We start from the raw sequence: 15,121 nt of genomic DNA, 5'->3' as shown, positions 1-15,121 counted from the left end.
GTAATTAAACAGGGAAAGTAAAATCAATTTTTGAACCTGATTTTCCAGTCTGACATTGTAAAAATGCTCTGTACATTATGTTGGACTCAATCTTGGGATATAAAATTTCACTGAATACATAGACCCATTTTATTTCAGAGCTTGATTAAATCTGTCAGGATTTCACCATTAGATTATCTTCAAGGATCACTAATCTCTGTAGGGTTGAAATCTTATGTTATTCTTAGGTTTAAAGCATAGTGGATTTGTGAATTTGCAAAGTTAAGCATTCAGCAAATATTGCTAAAGTATTTTATTTTCTCCTTTACATGTTCTTTTTCCTTTCCAGGATTTTACATGTTCCTGCGCTGCGCAGTATACTGGGGACCTGTGCGAGACTGTAGTTAGATCATGTGATTCCTGTTTGAACTACAGGAACTGTATCCACACAGAGACAAGCAGGTATCAGCATTCGTGAATTTTGATTGGAACATTTCAATTGTGACATCAATGTTAAGGAATTGTGAATGAGAATGAAACCCAAAAAATTGTGAGCTGTTGCTCTGATATTGATTAAGAGGGCAATATCGAAAGCTACAATATATGATAGGATGGCTGGATATGCAATTTGTGCAAATTAGACTGAACAAACCTCATTTTATAAAGAATAAACCATGTGAAACAAAACCAGCCATACATTCTGAGGTGATAACTTGAGAACATGAGAATGTTTGTAAATGTTACTTATATTATCTTTCAAAAATATTTGATAAAATTCCACCAGAGAGATGATGAGTTGAAACAAAAGGTTATTAAATTTAAGACAAATTATTAATCTTGAGGAATTGTTGGGCAGTAGGAGGTGGAAAGAAGGCAAAATGATATGAAAAGTAAGGGAATAGCTATGTCCCATCAGAATCTTGTACTTGTGTCTCTCTCTATTTATGGATGACACAGAACATAAGTGAGAGCCATAGATCCATTTTCCCAACTGGTTATGTCACAAGTACTCTGGAGGGGAACACAACATTTCAAAAGGGCTTTGATAAAAGAGTGGCTAATGGATTTCAATGCAGGTTAAGTGCAAGGTCATTTAGTACCCCAGAAAAAAAATCAACAAACTTTTTAATTCTATGAAGCTCAGCATTTATGGACAACCTAAATATGCTGATCACTGAAATATATTAATATAATTGATGAGATATCAATGATACAATCGTCCTCAGATAGAGGATAAAACTAGCAAAAGCTGAAATACTTGATAAATGGATATCTTGTATGCACTATTCTGTTATTGAAATGAATGAGGTTCTTGAGTTGTGAAGAAAAATAGCTTGTTTTATTGTGAGTCACAAAAAAAAAGATGATAATAGATCAGCCAATTATCTTTTTTCTTTATGGCAAAAGATTGTAAACAATAGAGTCAAGAAAACCAATGAATATTGCTAAGTAGAGTAAATTCAAAACTAAACTGCAGAAATCATATTTCAGTGAGTAATTGATCAATCTATTTGAACGATCCCATGAGAGATAGTGATAGCAGATAGCATTGATTCACTTCAAATATAAATTAGATAGAAGTTGTTTTGTAATGAATTCTTTTGTGATGCAATGTATTAGGATGTGGGATGTGACGCGTGTTAAATATTGTACTGTTGCACTGGGAAATGGAGGATTCTTCGATCCTATGCTTCAGAAAGTTCTCCTTGCCTTGGCTTTTCATTTTTGAGTTTCTTATCGACTAATTGAAAGAGATTCATTGACATGTTTGGTCAACAACTAAATTACTTTATCATTCCACTGGATGTGAGTGCAGATGAAATAAATGATTCCTGTTGAATCCAGCAGGTCTTTTGTCACTCTTGGAAAACAGGCAACAATTTCACAACTACCTCAAGGAAATCTTTCTCTATCACTTACCTTATTCTCATTGCCGTTTAGAACGTTCATTCAAGTGAAAAAGGCACTGGCCATTGGCCATCCATCAATTCATTGTGGATGAATCTGAAGGAAATTTAGTTCTTGTCTCTGGGACAATGCTTTAACCTTAAACCAATGTCAAAAAAAGTGATTAATTGACTATTATCACATTTCAGTTTGTGGAAGTTTGGTGTGGACAAATTGATTGCTATGTTTCCAACATTACCACAGCAATAACACTTCGGAATTACTTCACTAAGTACAAATCATTTTGGGACATCACAAGCTCATGAAAGCCTCAAAAATTAATTTCTCTGCATGCTCTTTCATCATAGCTCTGATGAAAACTTGGCTCATGAGTGTGATATATTCTGCCTCAATGTTACCTGCTGGTGCAGATATCGGAGTGAAAATGAGCATTACCTTGTTTTGTACTGTACTGTACTTCATACTTTTATTTTATAAGCACCACATCTTATCCCTCTCACCACTCTTGTCACTCATTTAAAATCCTCTTTCTCTACTGCCTGCCTTTATATTATTTTAAATTAAGTTATTTTCTTTCTTTTTACCTTGATATGAAATAACTTACCATTCTCAGTAATTTCAATCAAATTAATCTCAGTTTGCCTGGCTAACTTTCCCCTCTTTTCATTGACCTCGTATATCCTTCCTTAAATCCCATCATATTTACCTATCCTCTCTGGCCTTGCTTCTTACATTGCCTCAGTGAGCAACATCACTGGCTGCCTTCTCGACTCACATATACCTTCCCTCTCTTAGCTCCACTTCCCTCTTCTTGTACCCTTGGAAACACCATCCCCATTCAATTGCAGTTATATGTTCAAGTTCTCACCTATCCAACCTTTGGTTCCAATCATAGGAACATAGGAAGTAGGAACAGGAGTAGGCCAAAAATGGCCAATCGAGCCTGCTCCGCCATTCAATATGATCATGGCTGTTCTAATTTGTGATCTAACTCCACCTACCTGCCTTCTCCCCATATCCCCTAATTCCTCTATCATATAAAAATTAATCTAACCGAATTTTAAATATGTTTCATGAGGCAGCCTCAATCACTTCCCTGGTTAGAGAATTCCAAACATTCATTACTCTAAATCATCGCCATATTTCTAATTCTTTAGGCTATTAAAATCTTAGGTCACTTTATGTACCTCACTTCGACGTCTAGCCATGATCTCCACAGTTTTGATCCAAGTAAAGCAGATGAATTGGTATAATGAACTGCTGGGAGAGCCAGATTTTGCTGGTCACCTGATTTTCCCTCTGTTCCAGATGAACTGGAATACAAACAGTAACCTCAGGCTCTCCTCTACCGCATGCATCTTCCTTCTCACTCCCAGCATCCCTCAACAATTGCAAGGAACTTTGATTCAGGATGAGACCAGGTGGTTAGCTGTGTCTGTGGTTTCCCTCACATCCCTCGCCAACCAAGCTCATCTTCAATGCTCCTCATATTTTCTGCAAAGAAATCCTGATTTTCTTTAGTTTCTTTCTCATCTCCTTCAATGACCTTCCCAACTTATCCTGTGTATGGCAGCCACCTCCTGCTCCTTTACCCCTATTTCAAGAAATTCATCCCCAACTTTGTTTCTAGGTCTCAAGTTTGCTTACATTGGAAGTGAATCTCTCGCCTCAGACAGAGATTCTCCTCTGCCATCTTTAACCTTCCCCTCAAGATTAAACTAACTCTAGTCCCACAATCCGCAAACCTCTTTGGAATACTTTGTGTTGACCAGAGCAGTCAAAGGCAGGATGCTTGAAAGCATGGATGTGCAGATAGATTTGGGAGTTCAAGTACATAGATCCTCAAAACAGACCATACAAATAGATCAGCTGGTAAATTCTATCCTTATTTATATATGTGATTATTCTGTGCTGCATATGTTGTGTCTATATGTAGTCTGGAGAAATGCTGATTCGTCATGTTCTTTGTATAGTCAGATGAAAATGAACTTGAATTGCAATGGACTATAAACCCACAACTTTCAGAATCAAAGGAGTTCAAAGTGAACTGTGTCTCGTAAAAACCATTCTCAACACCGAGGTATTTGCCAAAACACCAGAATTCTAAAGTCTGAACCATAAACCCATCTGTTTTATAGAATAGCTTCACAATAATATATGCACGAACAATCATTCCACTGAGTTCTGAGGAAGGATTCTCTCTCCAAACTCCAACTGGTAATTTCTTTCCATTGTTGATGCGTGACTGGATAACTTCTTCTGGCATGTCTTGTTTGTTTCAGATTCTAGCATAAACATTTTATTTGTTTTCCAAGATGCAGACAGTATTACTGCTACTGGTAGAAGTGGACAGAAATTAACCATTGCTTTGTCTAACAGCACTCCAAACAACAGGTCATATGAGGGTCTAGAGAAAACCTTGCCTGTTCTGACAGTGTTGGAGATTTCTGAAAGCAGCTAGTTTGCCCTGTATCACTGGGAAACAAAGGAAACCGTTGACTATTGTGTGGCCAGACTGAAGACACTTGTAAAGTGATGCAATTTCCAGACCTTCAGGGATCATTTGGTGTTCAGACCAGCAGATGAGAAAATTCAAGAGAAACTAATTCATGGAGTGTGCCTAATATCTGAGCGAGTGCTCAAAATGGACAATTGTTGAGAGATGGCAGAAGTCTTAGCTGTGAGCAAGAAACAGGTGACATAGACACAGAAGGTAGGAAATCTTGCCATGAATGTTATGAGCATCACCTGACTCTCCAACTACTGTTCAAGATGGGCTGATGCTACAGTTGTCACAGGGCAAGTTGCATTGCAAGAGGGAATATCCCTGAAGAATGGAATAGCCAATAAAAATTGTAATTTCCACAGAACCCAAAGCAAGGGGTAAATTTATGGAACAGACCCACTGGGATTCTGGATAATGGAAATAGGAAAAGTCAGTTACATTTTCTTCACACCTGAGGATTGTACATGCAGGTACCGTACATTTAAGATCATGTTATAGATTGGGTAAATTATTATAATTGCGATACTGCTGAAAGCGGGTGTGTAACAGGCCAAAGCACGAGTGTGAAACAATTCCATCATCGTCCATTGAGGTCGAGCATAATACTAAGGGCACATATGCAGGTGATACTCTCTGAGTTATTGGGGAAGTGTGGTGCACTGTTAGCTAGAATCACACACACACAAAGATAAAGATTATACAACAGGCTTTAATCCACAAAGACTTCCACAGAGCCAGGCTGGCTGTGGCTGCAGCCACTCTGAGTGAGGCCTCGGGAGGCCGGCGCAGGCTTAGATCCCGGAGGGTGATCGACCCCCGACTGGGTGGGGCTTGATCCCTTCAGGCTGACTGATTGGCAGCCAGCCAGGTGTTGAACTGTCCCCTTACACTCCCGCAGGTACAGGGGCTTCCCCCTGCAGTGGTGTACCACCACAGGAAGTAATATGTTTGATCCCTTGTAATTTGGAAAGGATCACAAGGTGACACTACAAGGTGAAACACAAAGCGTTCTGGGGCGCCCTGAGATTGTGAAAGGCTTCACATAAAGAGGAAGCTTTTTACATTTATGATTAATTAAAAGTTCTACAGTGGATGAAAATAACTTAGAGTCTGTTCCTGTTTTCATGAAGTACATGTGCAATGAAATAGAACTTCCAGAGCAAAGCAAAGAGCAAGGACAGGAGATCCTCGGGATCCTGCATCTTAGTCGTACCGATGATCTGCTCTCTTTACAGATGCTTGCCAGGATTTAAAGAAGAAAACTGTGAAGAACCAATCAACAGCTGCAAACTCCTTAATATCAGCTGCTTTCACTCCGCACAGTGTGTGAACTTAATTGATGGATTCACCGTAAGTAATACTCAAATATTAATAACATGTTAGTAAACCAGTTGGGAAGCAATACACTAAAAAAAAATGTTAGTCCAAATGTGATATTGTTATCTCTGGATCTTTATTTATCACTTTTATATTTTAAATTTAGACATAGAGCACGGTAACAGGCCCTTCCGCTCCACAACCCCCATGCCACCCCATTACACCCAATTGACCTGCGACCCTGGTATGTTTTGAAGGGTGGGAGGAAATAGCAGCACCTGGAGGAAACCATTGCAGTCACGGGGACAACGTACAAACTCCTTACAGACAGTGGCGGATTCAAACACCGGTCGCTGGCACGGTGCCATGCCACTTTTGTCTGGGAGTGAATTCAATTCCAAGATTAGGTTGATCTTACATTGATGAGAATGATTGTTAAAATGTGGATTTTCTAACTTCTTTATTTTTTAAATATCCCTTGGATGTTTCAGGTGTCGAAATTATACAAAATTTATTTTTGCCTGCTACAAGGCAGATAGATTTTCCATTGGCAGGATTTGCTTTCGCGCCTCTTATAGACACAGTCAGAAATGAGGAAAAGAGAGTCCCCCCCTGAGTCACTGAGTGCCCTCACAGCTGCACAGAGTCCAGTCCAAACCATTGGTAACCCAAGCTCCAGATCCAAACTTCCGACATGGTCAGGAACCCTTCAGCACCCTCGGCACCTCCTCACATCTTGATTCTGATACCTGGTATCCTCCAGCCATTTCAAGCCACTCTCCAGCAGCCCACAGCCCAGCATGAGTCTCCCGACAGCAGTCTCCGGCAGCCCACAGCTTCCACGGGTTCCTCACCTCAAGTTGCCAGCAGCCCACTTCATGCTCTGGTCCCTCAGCTGCAGAGCCTCCTCTGAACCCAAATCCTATAACTATACTTTGGTCAGTGCTGGAAATGTGTCCATTATGAAACTGACTCCTCATTTAAATACACCTCTCATGAACCTCTCATGAATGGATAGAACACACACCTTCCAAAGTGTTCACATGCCACCCGGACTGGCACTCTGACCATCTGCGGAAGAGTCTGTAATGCCAACAATGGTCTCATTCCCAAGAGACATTCTAAGAAGAAACAGAAAAAGATTGGTGGGGTTCGTGGCATAGTAACCCATCATGAAACATCTGAAGGAAATAGGAATAGAGTTAAAGGGAAACTGTGTAGAATCTTGGGCAGTCCATTTTGTTAGGATATCAAGCAAATAGAATTGCAAAAGCATTGTGATGGTATAAATAATGGTAATTTCCCACAGAGGGAGTTTCTGCCTTAGTCCTGGTGTTTCACAGAGTAAATACAAATCAATTAAAATAATTATGAGCTACATTCTCGTGTATAGTTAAACAACAGCATTGACAATATTATGGAAACTGGAAAAAAAAAGAGAATGGTTACAGCACAGGAACAGGCCCTTTGGCTCATGCGTCTGCACCGAGCATGTTGTCCAATTTGAACTAAAACTGCTGCTAGCACGTGATCCTTATCTCTCTATTCCCCGTATATTCAGGTTTCTACTAGGTGCCTCTTGAATGTTACTGTTCCTGGCAGCCATTCCAGGCACCTACCACTTTCTGTGTCTATAAGAGAAACAATTGCCCTGCACAACTTTTGTAAACTTTTCCGCCATCTTGAAAAACACATGTCCTCTTATGTGTGTCATTACCCTGGGAAAAAGACTGATTGTCTCCCCCATCTTTGGCTCTCAAAATGTTATAAAATTCTATCAGGTCATTCCCTCCTCCAGTGATTCAGAGAAAACAACCACATTTGTCCAACCTCTCCTGATTCGTCTTCCCTCTGATCGATACAACATATTGGGAAATTTCTTCTGTACCCTTTCCAAAGCTTCCACTTCCTGTCATGTGGTGACCAGAATAGTACATAATTCCCCCAGTGTGGCTAAATGAAAGGTTTATTTAATTGTGACATGACTTAATGCCCTGCCCAATGAAGCTAAGAATATCATATGTCCTCTTTACCACCTTATCTATTTGTTTGGTCGGTTTTGAGGATCTATGTACTTGAGCTCCCAAATCTATCTGCACATCCATGCTTTCAAGCATCCTGCCTTTGACTGTACCCTCCTAATATTTGACCTCCCGAAATACAACAATTCTTACTTGTCCAGATTAAGTTTAATATTGCAGAACAGTACAAGGCAATTCACAAGAGAGTTTTCAGACTCCAAGTTCTATAAGGATTCCAAGGATAAAAGAGTTAGACATTGAGTTGGCATAAGTAAGAGGTAATGAGGTTCAGGTGAGTATCTTTTGAGCCCAAAGCCTTATCCACAAATTACAAATAGTTGAGTAATTAAAATCAGGGTTGATTAAGTGAGGTAGAAGCACAAACATTTCAGAAGATTGTAGAGATGTGAACGTTCTTTGTCAGGAGTGTGCTCTCCTTTTTGAATGAGCACTTTGGATGATTTATGGGGTCTTAAAGGCAAGTCAGCAGAATGGTTGGTGCAGGTGTGGAAGATAAATTTACATTCAAATTTCTGCTTCTCTGTTTTGTTTAAATTCGACATCCTTCCAAAAACCCACTGAATCAATGGTAAACTTAACAGTTCATTTGTAAGTGACAGTGATTCACATTTTTAAATCCATTTCATTGTTGGAATATAAAGCATTTTTTTTCACAAATCTGACAGGACACCTGGTAGATTGCTGACTTTCAACTGAAATTATGCAGTTTCACTTGGAAAATATCTGTTAGAAAATATTTCAAAGGCTTACCTTTTAAATGGTAATAATTTTGTTCCTGTTATAGACTGAAACTGTACTCAGTGGAGACAGAAGAACATGGGATAAAGAAGCAGATGCAGGCCATTTAGCCCCTTGTGCTTGCTCTAGCATTCCATGAGATCATGGCTAATCTTTTACCTCAGCACCATTTCTTTCTCTAGCCACACTTCTAATTCCATTAATACTTAAAATATATATTGATACTTGAATATCATCGGGTATCTTGCGTTGGGAATTGCAAAGGTTCACTACCAAATTGAAGAAATTTCTTCTCATCTTTTTATGAATGGCCAATCCATTATTGACAGAGACACAAGGCCTTGGATATCTAACTCCATAATTACCCTGTCATAAAGGTTTTGTGCATATCAACAAATTCACTTTTCATTCTTTTAAACTTGGGATGTAATTTTCTTTATCAATTCTTGTGAGGCAAACTCACCAGCCCAAGAATGGATCTAATGAACCTTTGCCATATTCTTCCAATATAGCTCTGTTCTTCCTGAGGGAAGTGGACTAGTAATGCGCATAATATTCTCCACGCAATCTCATCAGGACTTTCTGTAATTGGAGCATGTTGTCGCTTACCTTCTATCTGAAACCTCTTGCAATAAAGGCCAAAATATTATTTGCCTTCCAACTTGCTGAAACTGCAAGATGATTTTCAGTGCTTTATGTAATGGGCATGCAGGTCTTGCTGAACACAAAAACATTTCACTCTCGCACCATTTAAAAGGAGTCCTCACTAGAACATCACCGTACTCCCAGACAATTAAACACACAGAACTATCACATTTTCACCACCATATCAGAATGTTCAACCAAACTGAACAAATTCTGGTCTGAATTCATGCATTACGTGAGGATTGAACCACATTTGAGTATATTACATGGGAAGTGAGTCATTGCCAGGAAATTGCTGTGTTCTCTAAAAAGTGAGACCGTCTTTTTCTCCTTTGACGTATTGATCTCACTGAATTGCTGGTTAAGACAGTATTGAAGTGTCTTGTGAATGAATGTCAATTGTCTGCTCTGGTGCATGCAGTTGTAATTCCCATATGAGTTCGCACAAAGTTGAGGGCAGAAGGGCCTGTACTGTGCTGTAGTGTTCTCTGTTCTATTCTGCCCACTTTGAGTGAAGCCAAGTTCCCACCATTGGACTGTTTTTAATCTAGGCCACAAAACATTTGAGAACTCTTTCAGAGCAAATGGCTTTTTCAGAATTGTGAATAATTTTCTTTAATATTGAAAACAGCAATTAAATCATCCTGTACTTTTTTCTGAAGAAATTAAGTCCAATTTTGATTCATGATGTCCCTGTTGCTACCTGCCCCTTGTGATGCAGAACCTATTCTTACCAGGAATCCATGACAGGTTGTCATAAACTCATTCCCTTAATGATCCTTTCATTGATATTGATACTGTTCCATCTAATCAACTGAGCCAAAATGCTGGAAGATTATTCATATCATATGATGAATGAAATAAAATAATGTTAAATAAAAATGGAAAATACTTCAGGTTATGATAAAAGATTAAAAGATATAGAGGATAGCATAGGAGCAGACCCTTTGTCTCACCGTGAATATGCTGAACATGATGCCACGCTAATACCATCTGCCTGTGTATGGCCTTTTTCATTGAGTTTCTGTTTTTACTGTTTACAAATATGCCAGATGATATGATGACTGTCAATGATTTATTGATACATCTCTTTGGCTCATTGCTTTAATCCTGATGTTAAAACCAGAACTGCTTGCCTATTTTCCAATTGTTGAAAGCAAAGCTGATAAATGGAGTTTTTCCTGCCACCCCAACATTGACAACAAGCCTTCTTTATATACATGCAGTTACCTCTGAACATCAGCTGAACTTAACATTTGTCTGTATTTCCATAGATGTATCCATTATAATCCCCGTCTCCACTCGTTGACAACCTAGAGTACTGGTAAATATTGAGGTACCACAATTCAGCAGATGTTAGAATTCACACCTACAGTTGTCGTCTCGTATTGTTACAGCTCAAACTGTAGCCTGGGAGGATTGATCCATGACATTAACAGTGTAGACTACCTGAATTAATTTGTCATTATAATTATTAAACAGACCTTATTTTTTCCATATTTTTAGGCAAGATAAAGACAAATTAATAAGAGTAGAAGCAGACTGACAAATCAGATCTTGCACAAGATTGGATGCAGCAATGTTCAGAATACAGGGAAATGTGCAATATTTACTGTGGATTAGTCATGTGATACTTTTTAACCTTTATTGGCCACTGAGGACTCTCTTTAACCTTAATATTCACCTTCAAAACCATTCACTTCTTCAGAAATCTTGTTAAAGGAAATTTCTCTCCTTGCCAATATTTTTGGGTGATGGCAATTGCTTTACAGTTTCACCTATTAATATAACTCAAAGAGCTGAGACTGCAATGATTTGCTGCAGGAAACTTAGTTGAGATTGTTTCTTGAGAACAAATGTTGGATGTGTTTATTTCAATTGTTTTGGTATGCTTCAACCATTGCCATTTTTTCATGTGATGAGAGCTTCATTCCTTCCATCAACAACTCAAGATTTTCCAGTCATATTCAGATATTCTTTCTGTCTTTGGATATATTGAATTCTCAACTATTTATTCACTTTTATCACTGCAAAAGTGACCCTATTGTGCAACAGGAATCCTTCTGATTCAATTTTCAACTGTCTCTAAATGCTAAAAATATCTCCACTGTAAATAGAATGATTAACCAGCAGGGAACAGGCCATTCAATGCAAATGGTCATTGACAAGGCATCCATCTTTCTCTGGCTTCCTCATATGTACATCTACATCTATTCACCTCAACTACTCCTAATAATGGATGCCATCTTTTAACCAAACATTCAAATGAAGTTTCTCCTGAATTCCTGACTGCACATAACCCAAATCTTATGTTATATTTATGATATGCGGTTTTACTCTCTCCATATTCTATCAAGTATTTTCATTATAATTTTTGACAATGTTATCTGATTCAATGGATTGGAAAGGCAAATGACTCGAAGATCAGTGTATTTTACAGCAAACAAAGAAAGTTTACTCAGAAAACAGAAGCTATTCAAAAGTGTAGACATGCAGCACGGTAACAGGGCCTTTCTGCTCACGAGCCTGTGCCAGTCAATTATGCCCAATTAACTAACAACCCAGGTACGTTTTGAAGGGTGGGAGGAAACCAGAGCTCCCGGAGGAAACCCATGCAGACACGGGGAGAACGTGCAAACTCCTTACAGACAGTTGCAGGCACTGTACCAGAGTTGCACTAACGACTATGCTAATTGTACCTCCCAATAAAACTGAAGAAACAGAAGCCAGATCCACTCTTTCCATTGCAGAGCCAATTTTCCGAAAACATTGTCGCATGTATAGGACTGTTATGTGATGTGTGAAAAATCATCTGCCATTTGTCATCTGATTGACAAGACAGTACCTGAGAATATACTGTGTCGGACAAGATGGGCACCTTTGGAGAATCGTATGAGCAAGCTCTTCTTCCATTGTTCCTGTTTTCCCTTTAGGTTGTCTGCTCAATGTTCTGTTCACCCCATTTCTGAACAGATCAGTGAATCTTTCTTCCACTTTAGGTTCAGTCCTTCCTTTTCTCACTTTTATGTTCCAATCTCCTTGATTTTCCCAGTCAATGTCTGTTTAAGACTCCTGATAGCACAAACTCACAAAAGAATGGAGCAGGTACCGGACATTTTCCCCTTATGCATGCTCCACTCTGCAGATTTATTGTGGCTAATAGATTGTCCCTTAGCACCAGCTTCCTGCACCAATTCCTGAGCCATTGATTCCCCCGATAGTGCAAAATATCAGTGTTTCTCCTGAATATATTCAGCAACGTATCCTCCACAGCCCTCAAGGAGAGCAATTTTGGAAGATCCTCCACTCTCTGGGCAAGGGAATTGCTCCTTATCTCTCCTCAATGTCGCACTCCCTATTTTGAGATTGTGATCCCTAATTTTTAACAGTAAAGAAATGTGAAATATTATTTCTGTATCTATCTAGCGAAGGATTTTGTTGGAAGGCCAATGCCATATGACACTGAGCGTGAGAAGGGGATGTGCCTGAGAATTTGGTGAGGAATTATTGGCCAGTTTAATGTGCTTGCCATTACCAAAGTTCTAATATTCTCAGCAATGTGTGAAGTGGGAGCAGTGAACTAATAAATAGCTTCCCTGGTATCATGCCTGTCATTGATTTATAGCAATTGCTTTACTTGTATATGACTTGCCCACAGAAAGACAGCGCCAATAGCTGAGAACACTTTTCATAAGGATGTCTTGACCCATGTTTTGCTGTGCATCAATGATTCAATGACTTCCTTGGTCCTGGGTCCAGTGGTTAAAATGGATGGTGCTTGATGTATTGCCAAGTTCAGGCCAAAAATATATTCTGTTTTGGCATTCTTCAACCAGTCAGCATCAATATTGACATCCAATTTGTATTTCCCTCTCGTGCTTTCCCTCATCCTCCCTTCCTCCAGCTTCCCAACTACTTTCTTTCCTTCTCCTATCAGAGCTAATGTTGGCCTCTCCTGCATCACTGCTCAACTTCTCCTTCTCTTTCCTCCCACTTGCATCCACGTATTACCTCTTTTCTATTAGCCTGCAGTTCCTCTCCATTTCCCTTTCCCTTTTTCACCCCTTCCCCCACCTGATTTTCAGCATTCATGAGGAAGGGGTCAGCCCAGTGACATTGACTATGATTTCTTCCAATGAATGCTGCTAATTTCCTCTAACACATTTGTTTGCTATTATTTTCTTTCCTGAGCTGTTTTAAAGGGAAGGATTGGGAGGTTCTTGAGGTCAAAGGATCAAGAACAATGAGTGGGAGGATCACTCAGCAATCACAGAGCTATTCGACAGACTGGCAACCGGCGAAGCTTTCTGAATAGGATTCCCATTGCTTGTCTATGTTCAGGCACATTCCCTTTTTTCATATTGCTGCAGAGATATTTGCACTGTTTTAGCTAGCTATTCTGAGTGACAATCAGACTCAAATTGAGTAAGGTTGGGATCTTTTAGTAATGAGGTGCATGCTTCTGCAAAAGCATTCACTTTCTGGTCAGGGAATGAATTATATGGACTATGGCATTTTGTTCCGAAACATGGTAAATTGGTAGAAATGTTTAAAAATTGAAATGTGCCTTTTCATTTTATTCTTTTTCCCCACATCCTCATTTGTATTGTCATGTCACGTGTCCTGATATACAGGGAATAGCATTGCTTTGTGTGCTATCCAGGCCAGTTAACCCATACTTAAACACAGCAGATGACACAATAATTGAACAAAAGAGTACAATGTAAGTCAAAAAGTGCAGGTTGTAGTGTCACAAAGACAATATTCAAGATACAGAGCAAAATAGTCAAAACACTGCAAAGGCATCATCTTTTACCAATCAGAGTTGAAGGATTAAATGAATTAAAAGATTTCTCTCTTTGTTCCCATTCTAGCTCGCTGTTAGTCTACTTTGCGCTTGCACATTCAGTTTCTAGAGAAATGCAGTCCTTTGATTTTACTTTCTCCTTTTTCAACTTTCTCAGTATTAAAGATCGTCATCAGTTTACTCCTCATTCATTTCTTTTTAATAGAAAACATTCAATGAATGGCACATGCTCCAAGTGGCAAATGGTCTCGTGGTGAACCTCTCCTTTATACACAAGAAAAGACGACGAAGGGCTCCAGCCCAAAATGTGGACAATTTCTTTTTTTCTCCCACTGATGCTGCTCGATCCATTGATTTCTTCCAGCAGATTGTGTGTTGCTCCAGATTCCAACATCTGCTGTCTCAAGAGAAAAAGAGATCAGTGAATACAGCTGGGTGGGGAAGAAGAGAAAGGAGCTAGGAAGTGATGTAGGTAGAGGGCAAGGGGCTAAGAAAGATAGCTTCCTGAGAGGAGAAGGAAGGACATTTCAAGCTGGAGGAATGCAGGCAGAGTAAAGAGGGAATGCAAGATACCGTGGAATTGAGTTAAGGTTGGAGAAGTCAATGTCGATGCCATCTGGTTGGAGACTGCCTAGGCCATGGAAGTGCATTAGGGCATGGACAGACATGTCAGTGCTGGATTGAAGTGGTTGGCTCCTGGGAGGTCCTTGCTATTGCAGCATTCAGAGCAAAGATGGCCAATGAAACAACCTTCCAGTCTGGGTCTGGTCTCCCCGATGCAGAAGAGGCCACAACAGTATCACTGGATGCAGTAAGCAACCTTTACAAAATCACAGGTGAAGTGTGGCTCCACATAGAAGGATGATGGTAAGGCAGGAGGTGTAAGTGCAAGGGCAGGGGCAGGAGGTGGGATTACGTTGGTAGCACAAATTGCTGAGATTAAGTTGTTGGATCAAGACTGAGAGAGGTGAATGAAGGGAACCTTGTCTTTATTGCAACTGTGGGGGAAGGGCCAGTGCAGGTTCACAGGAAATAGAGGAGATGCAGGTGAGGTCTGACTTAATGACAGTGATGGGGAAGCCACATTTTCGGAAGGAGGAGGACATCTCAGATGTCTGAATTGGAAAGCTGCATCCTGGGGGTAGAGACGGCGGAATTGAGAGAAAGTAATAGAATCTT

General features: G+C 39.7%; 1 protein-coding gene across 5 annotated transcripts in view; it reads left to right on the top strand.

The window, feature by feature from the left end:
* Nucleotides 1-15,121, top strand: part of LOC138736491 (protein eyes shut homolog) — a 224,388-nt gene that overhangs the window by 196,093 nt on the left and 13,174 nt on the right. For 4 of the 5 annotated variants that reach the window (XM_069886117.1, XM_069886120.1, XM_069886119.1 and 1 more), the window contains 2 exons: nt 329-441; nt 5,629-5,743. In XM_069886117.1, coding sequence (XP_069742218.1) covers nt 329-441; nt 5,629-5,743 — 228 coding nt within the window. Of the gene's footprint in view, nt 1-328; nt 442-4,266; nt 4,565-5,628; nt 5,744-15,121 lie in introns of those variants that run through there. The other variant, XM_069886122.1, reaches the window with a different exon arrangement.

Source organism: Narcine bancroftii, chromosome 6 (assembly GCF_036971445.1).
Source record: "Narcine bancroftii isolate sNarBan1 chromosome 6, sNarBan1.hap1, whole genome shotgun sequence".
Taxonomy (NCBI): domain Eukaryota; kingdom Metazoa; phylum Chordata; class Chondrichthyes; order Torpediniformes; family Narcinidae; genus Narcine; species Narcine bancroftii.
This window is presented reverse-complemented; position numbering and strand designations above follow the sequence as displayed.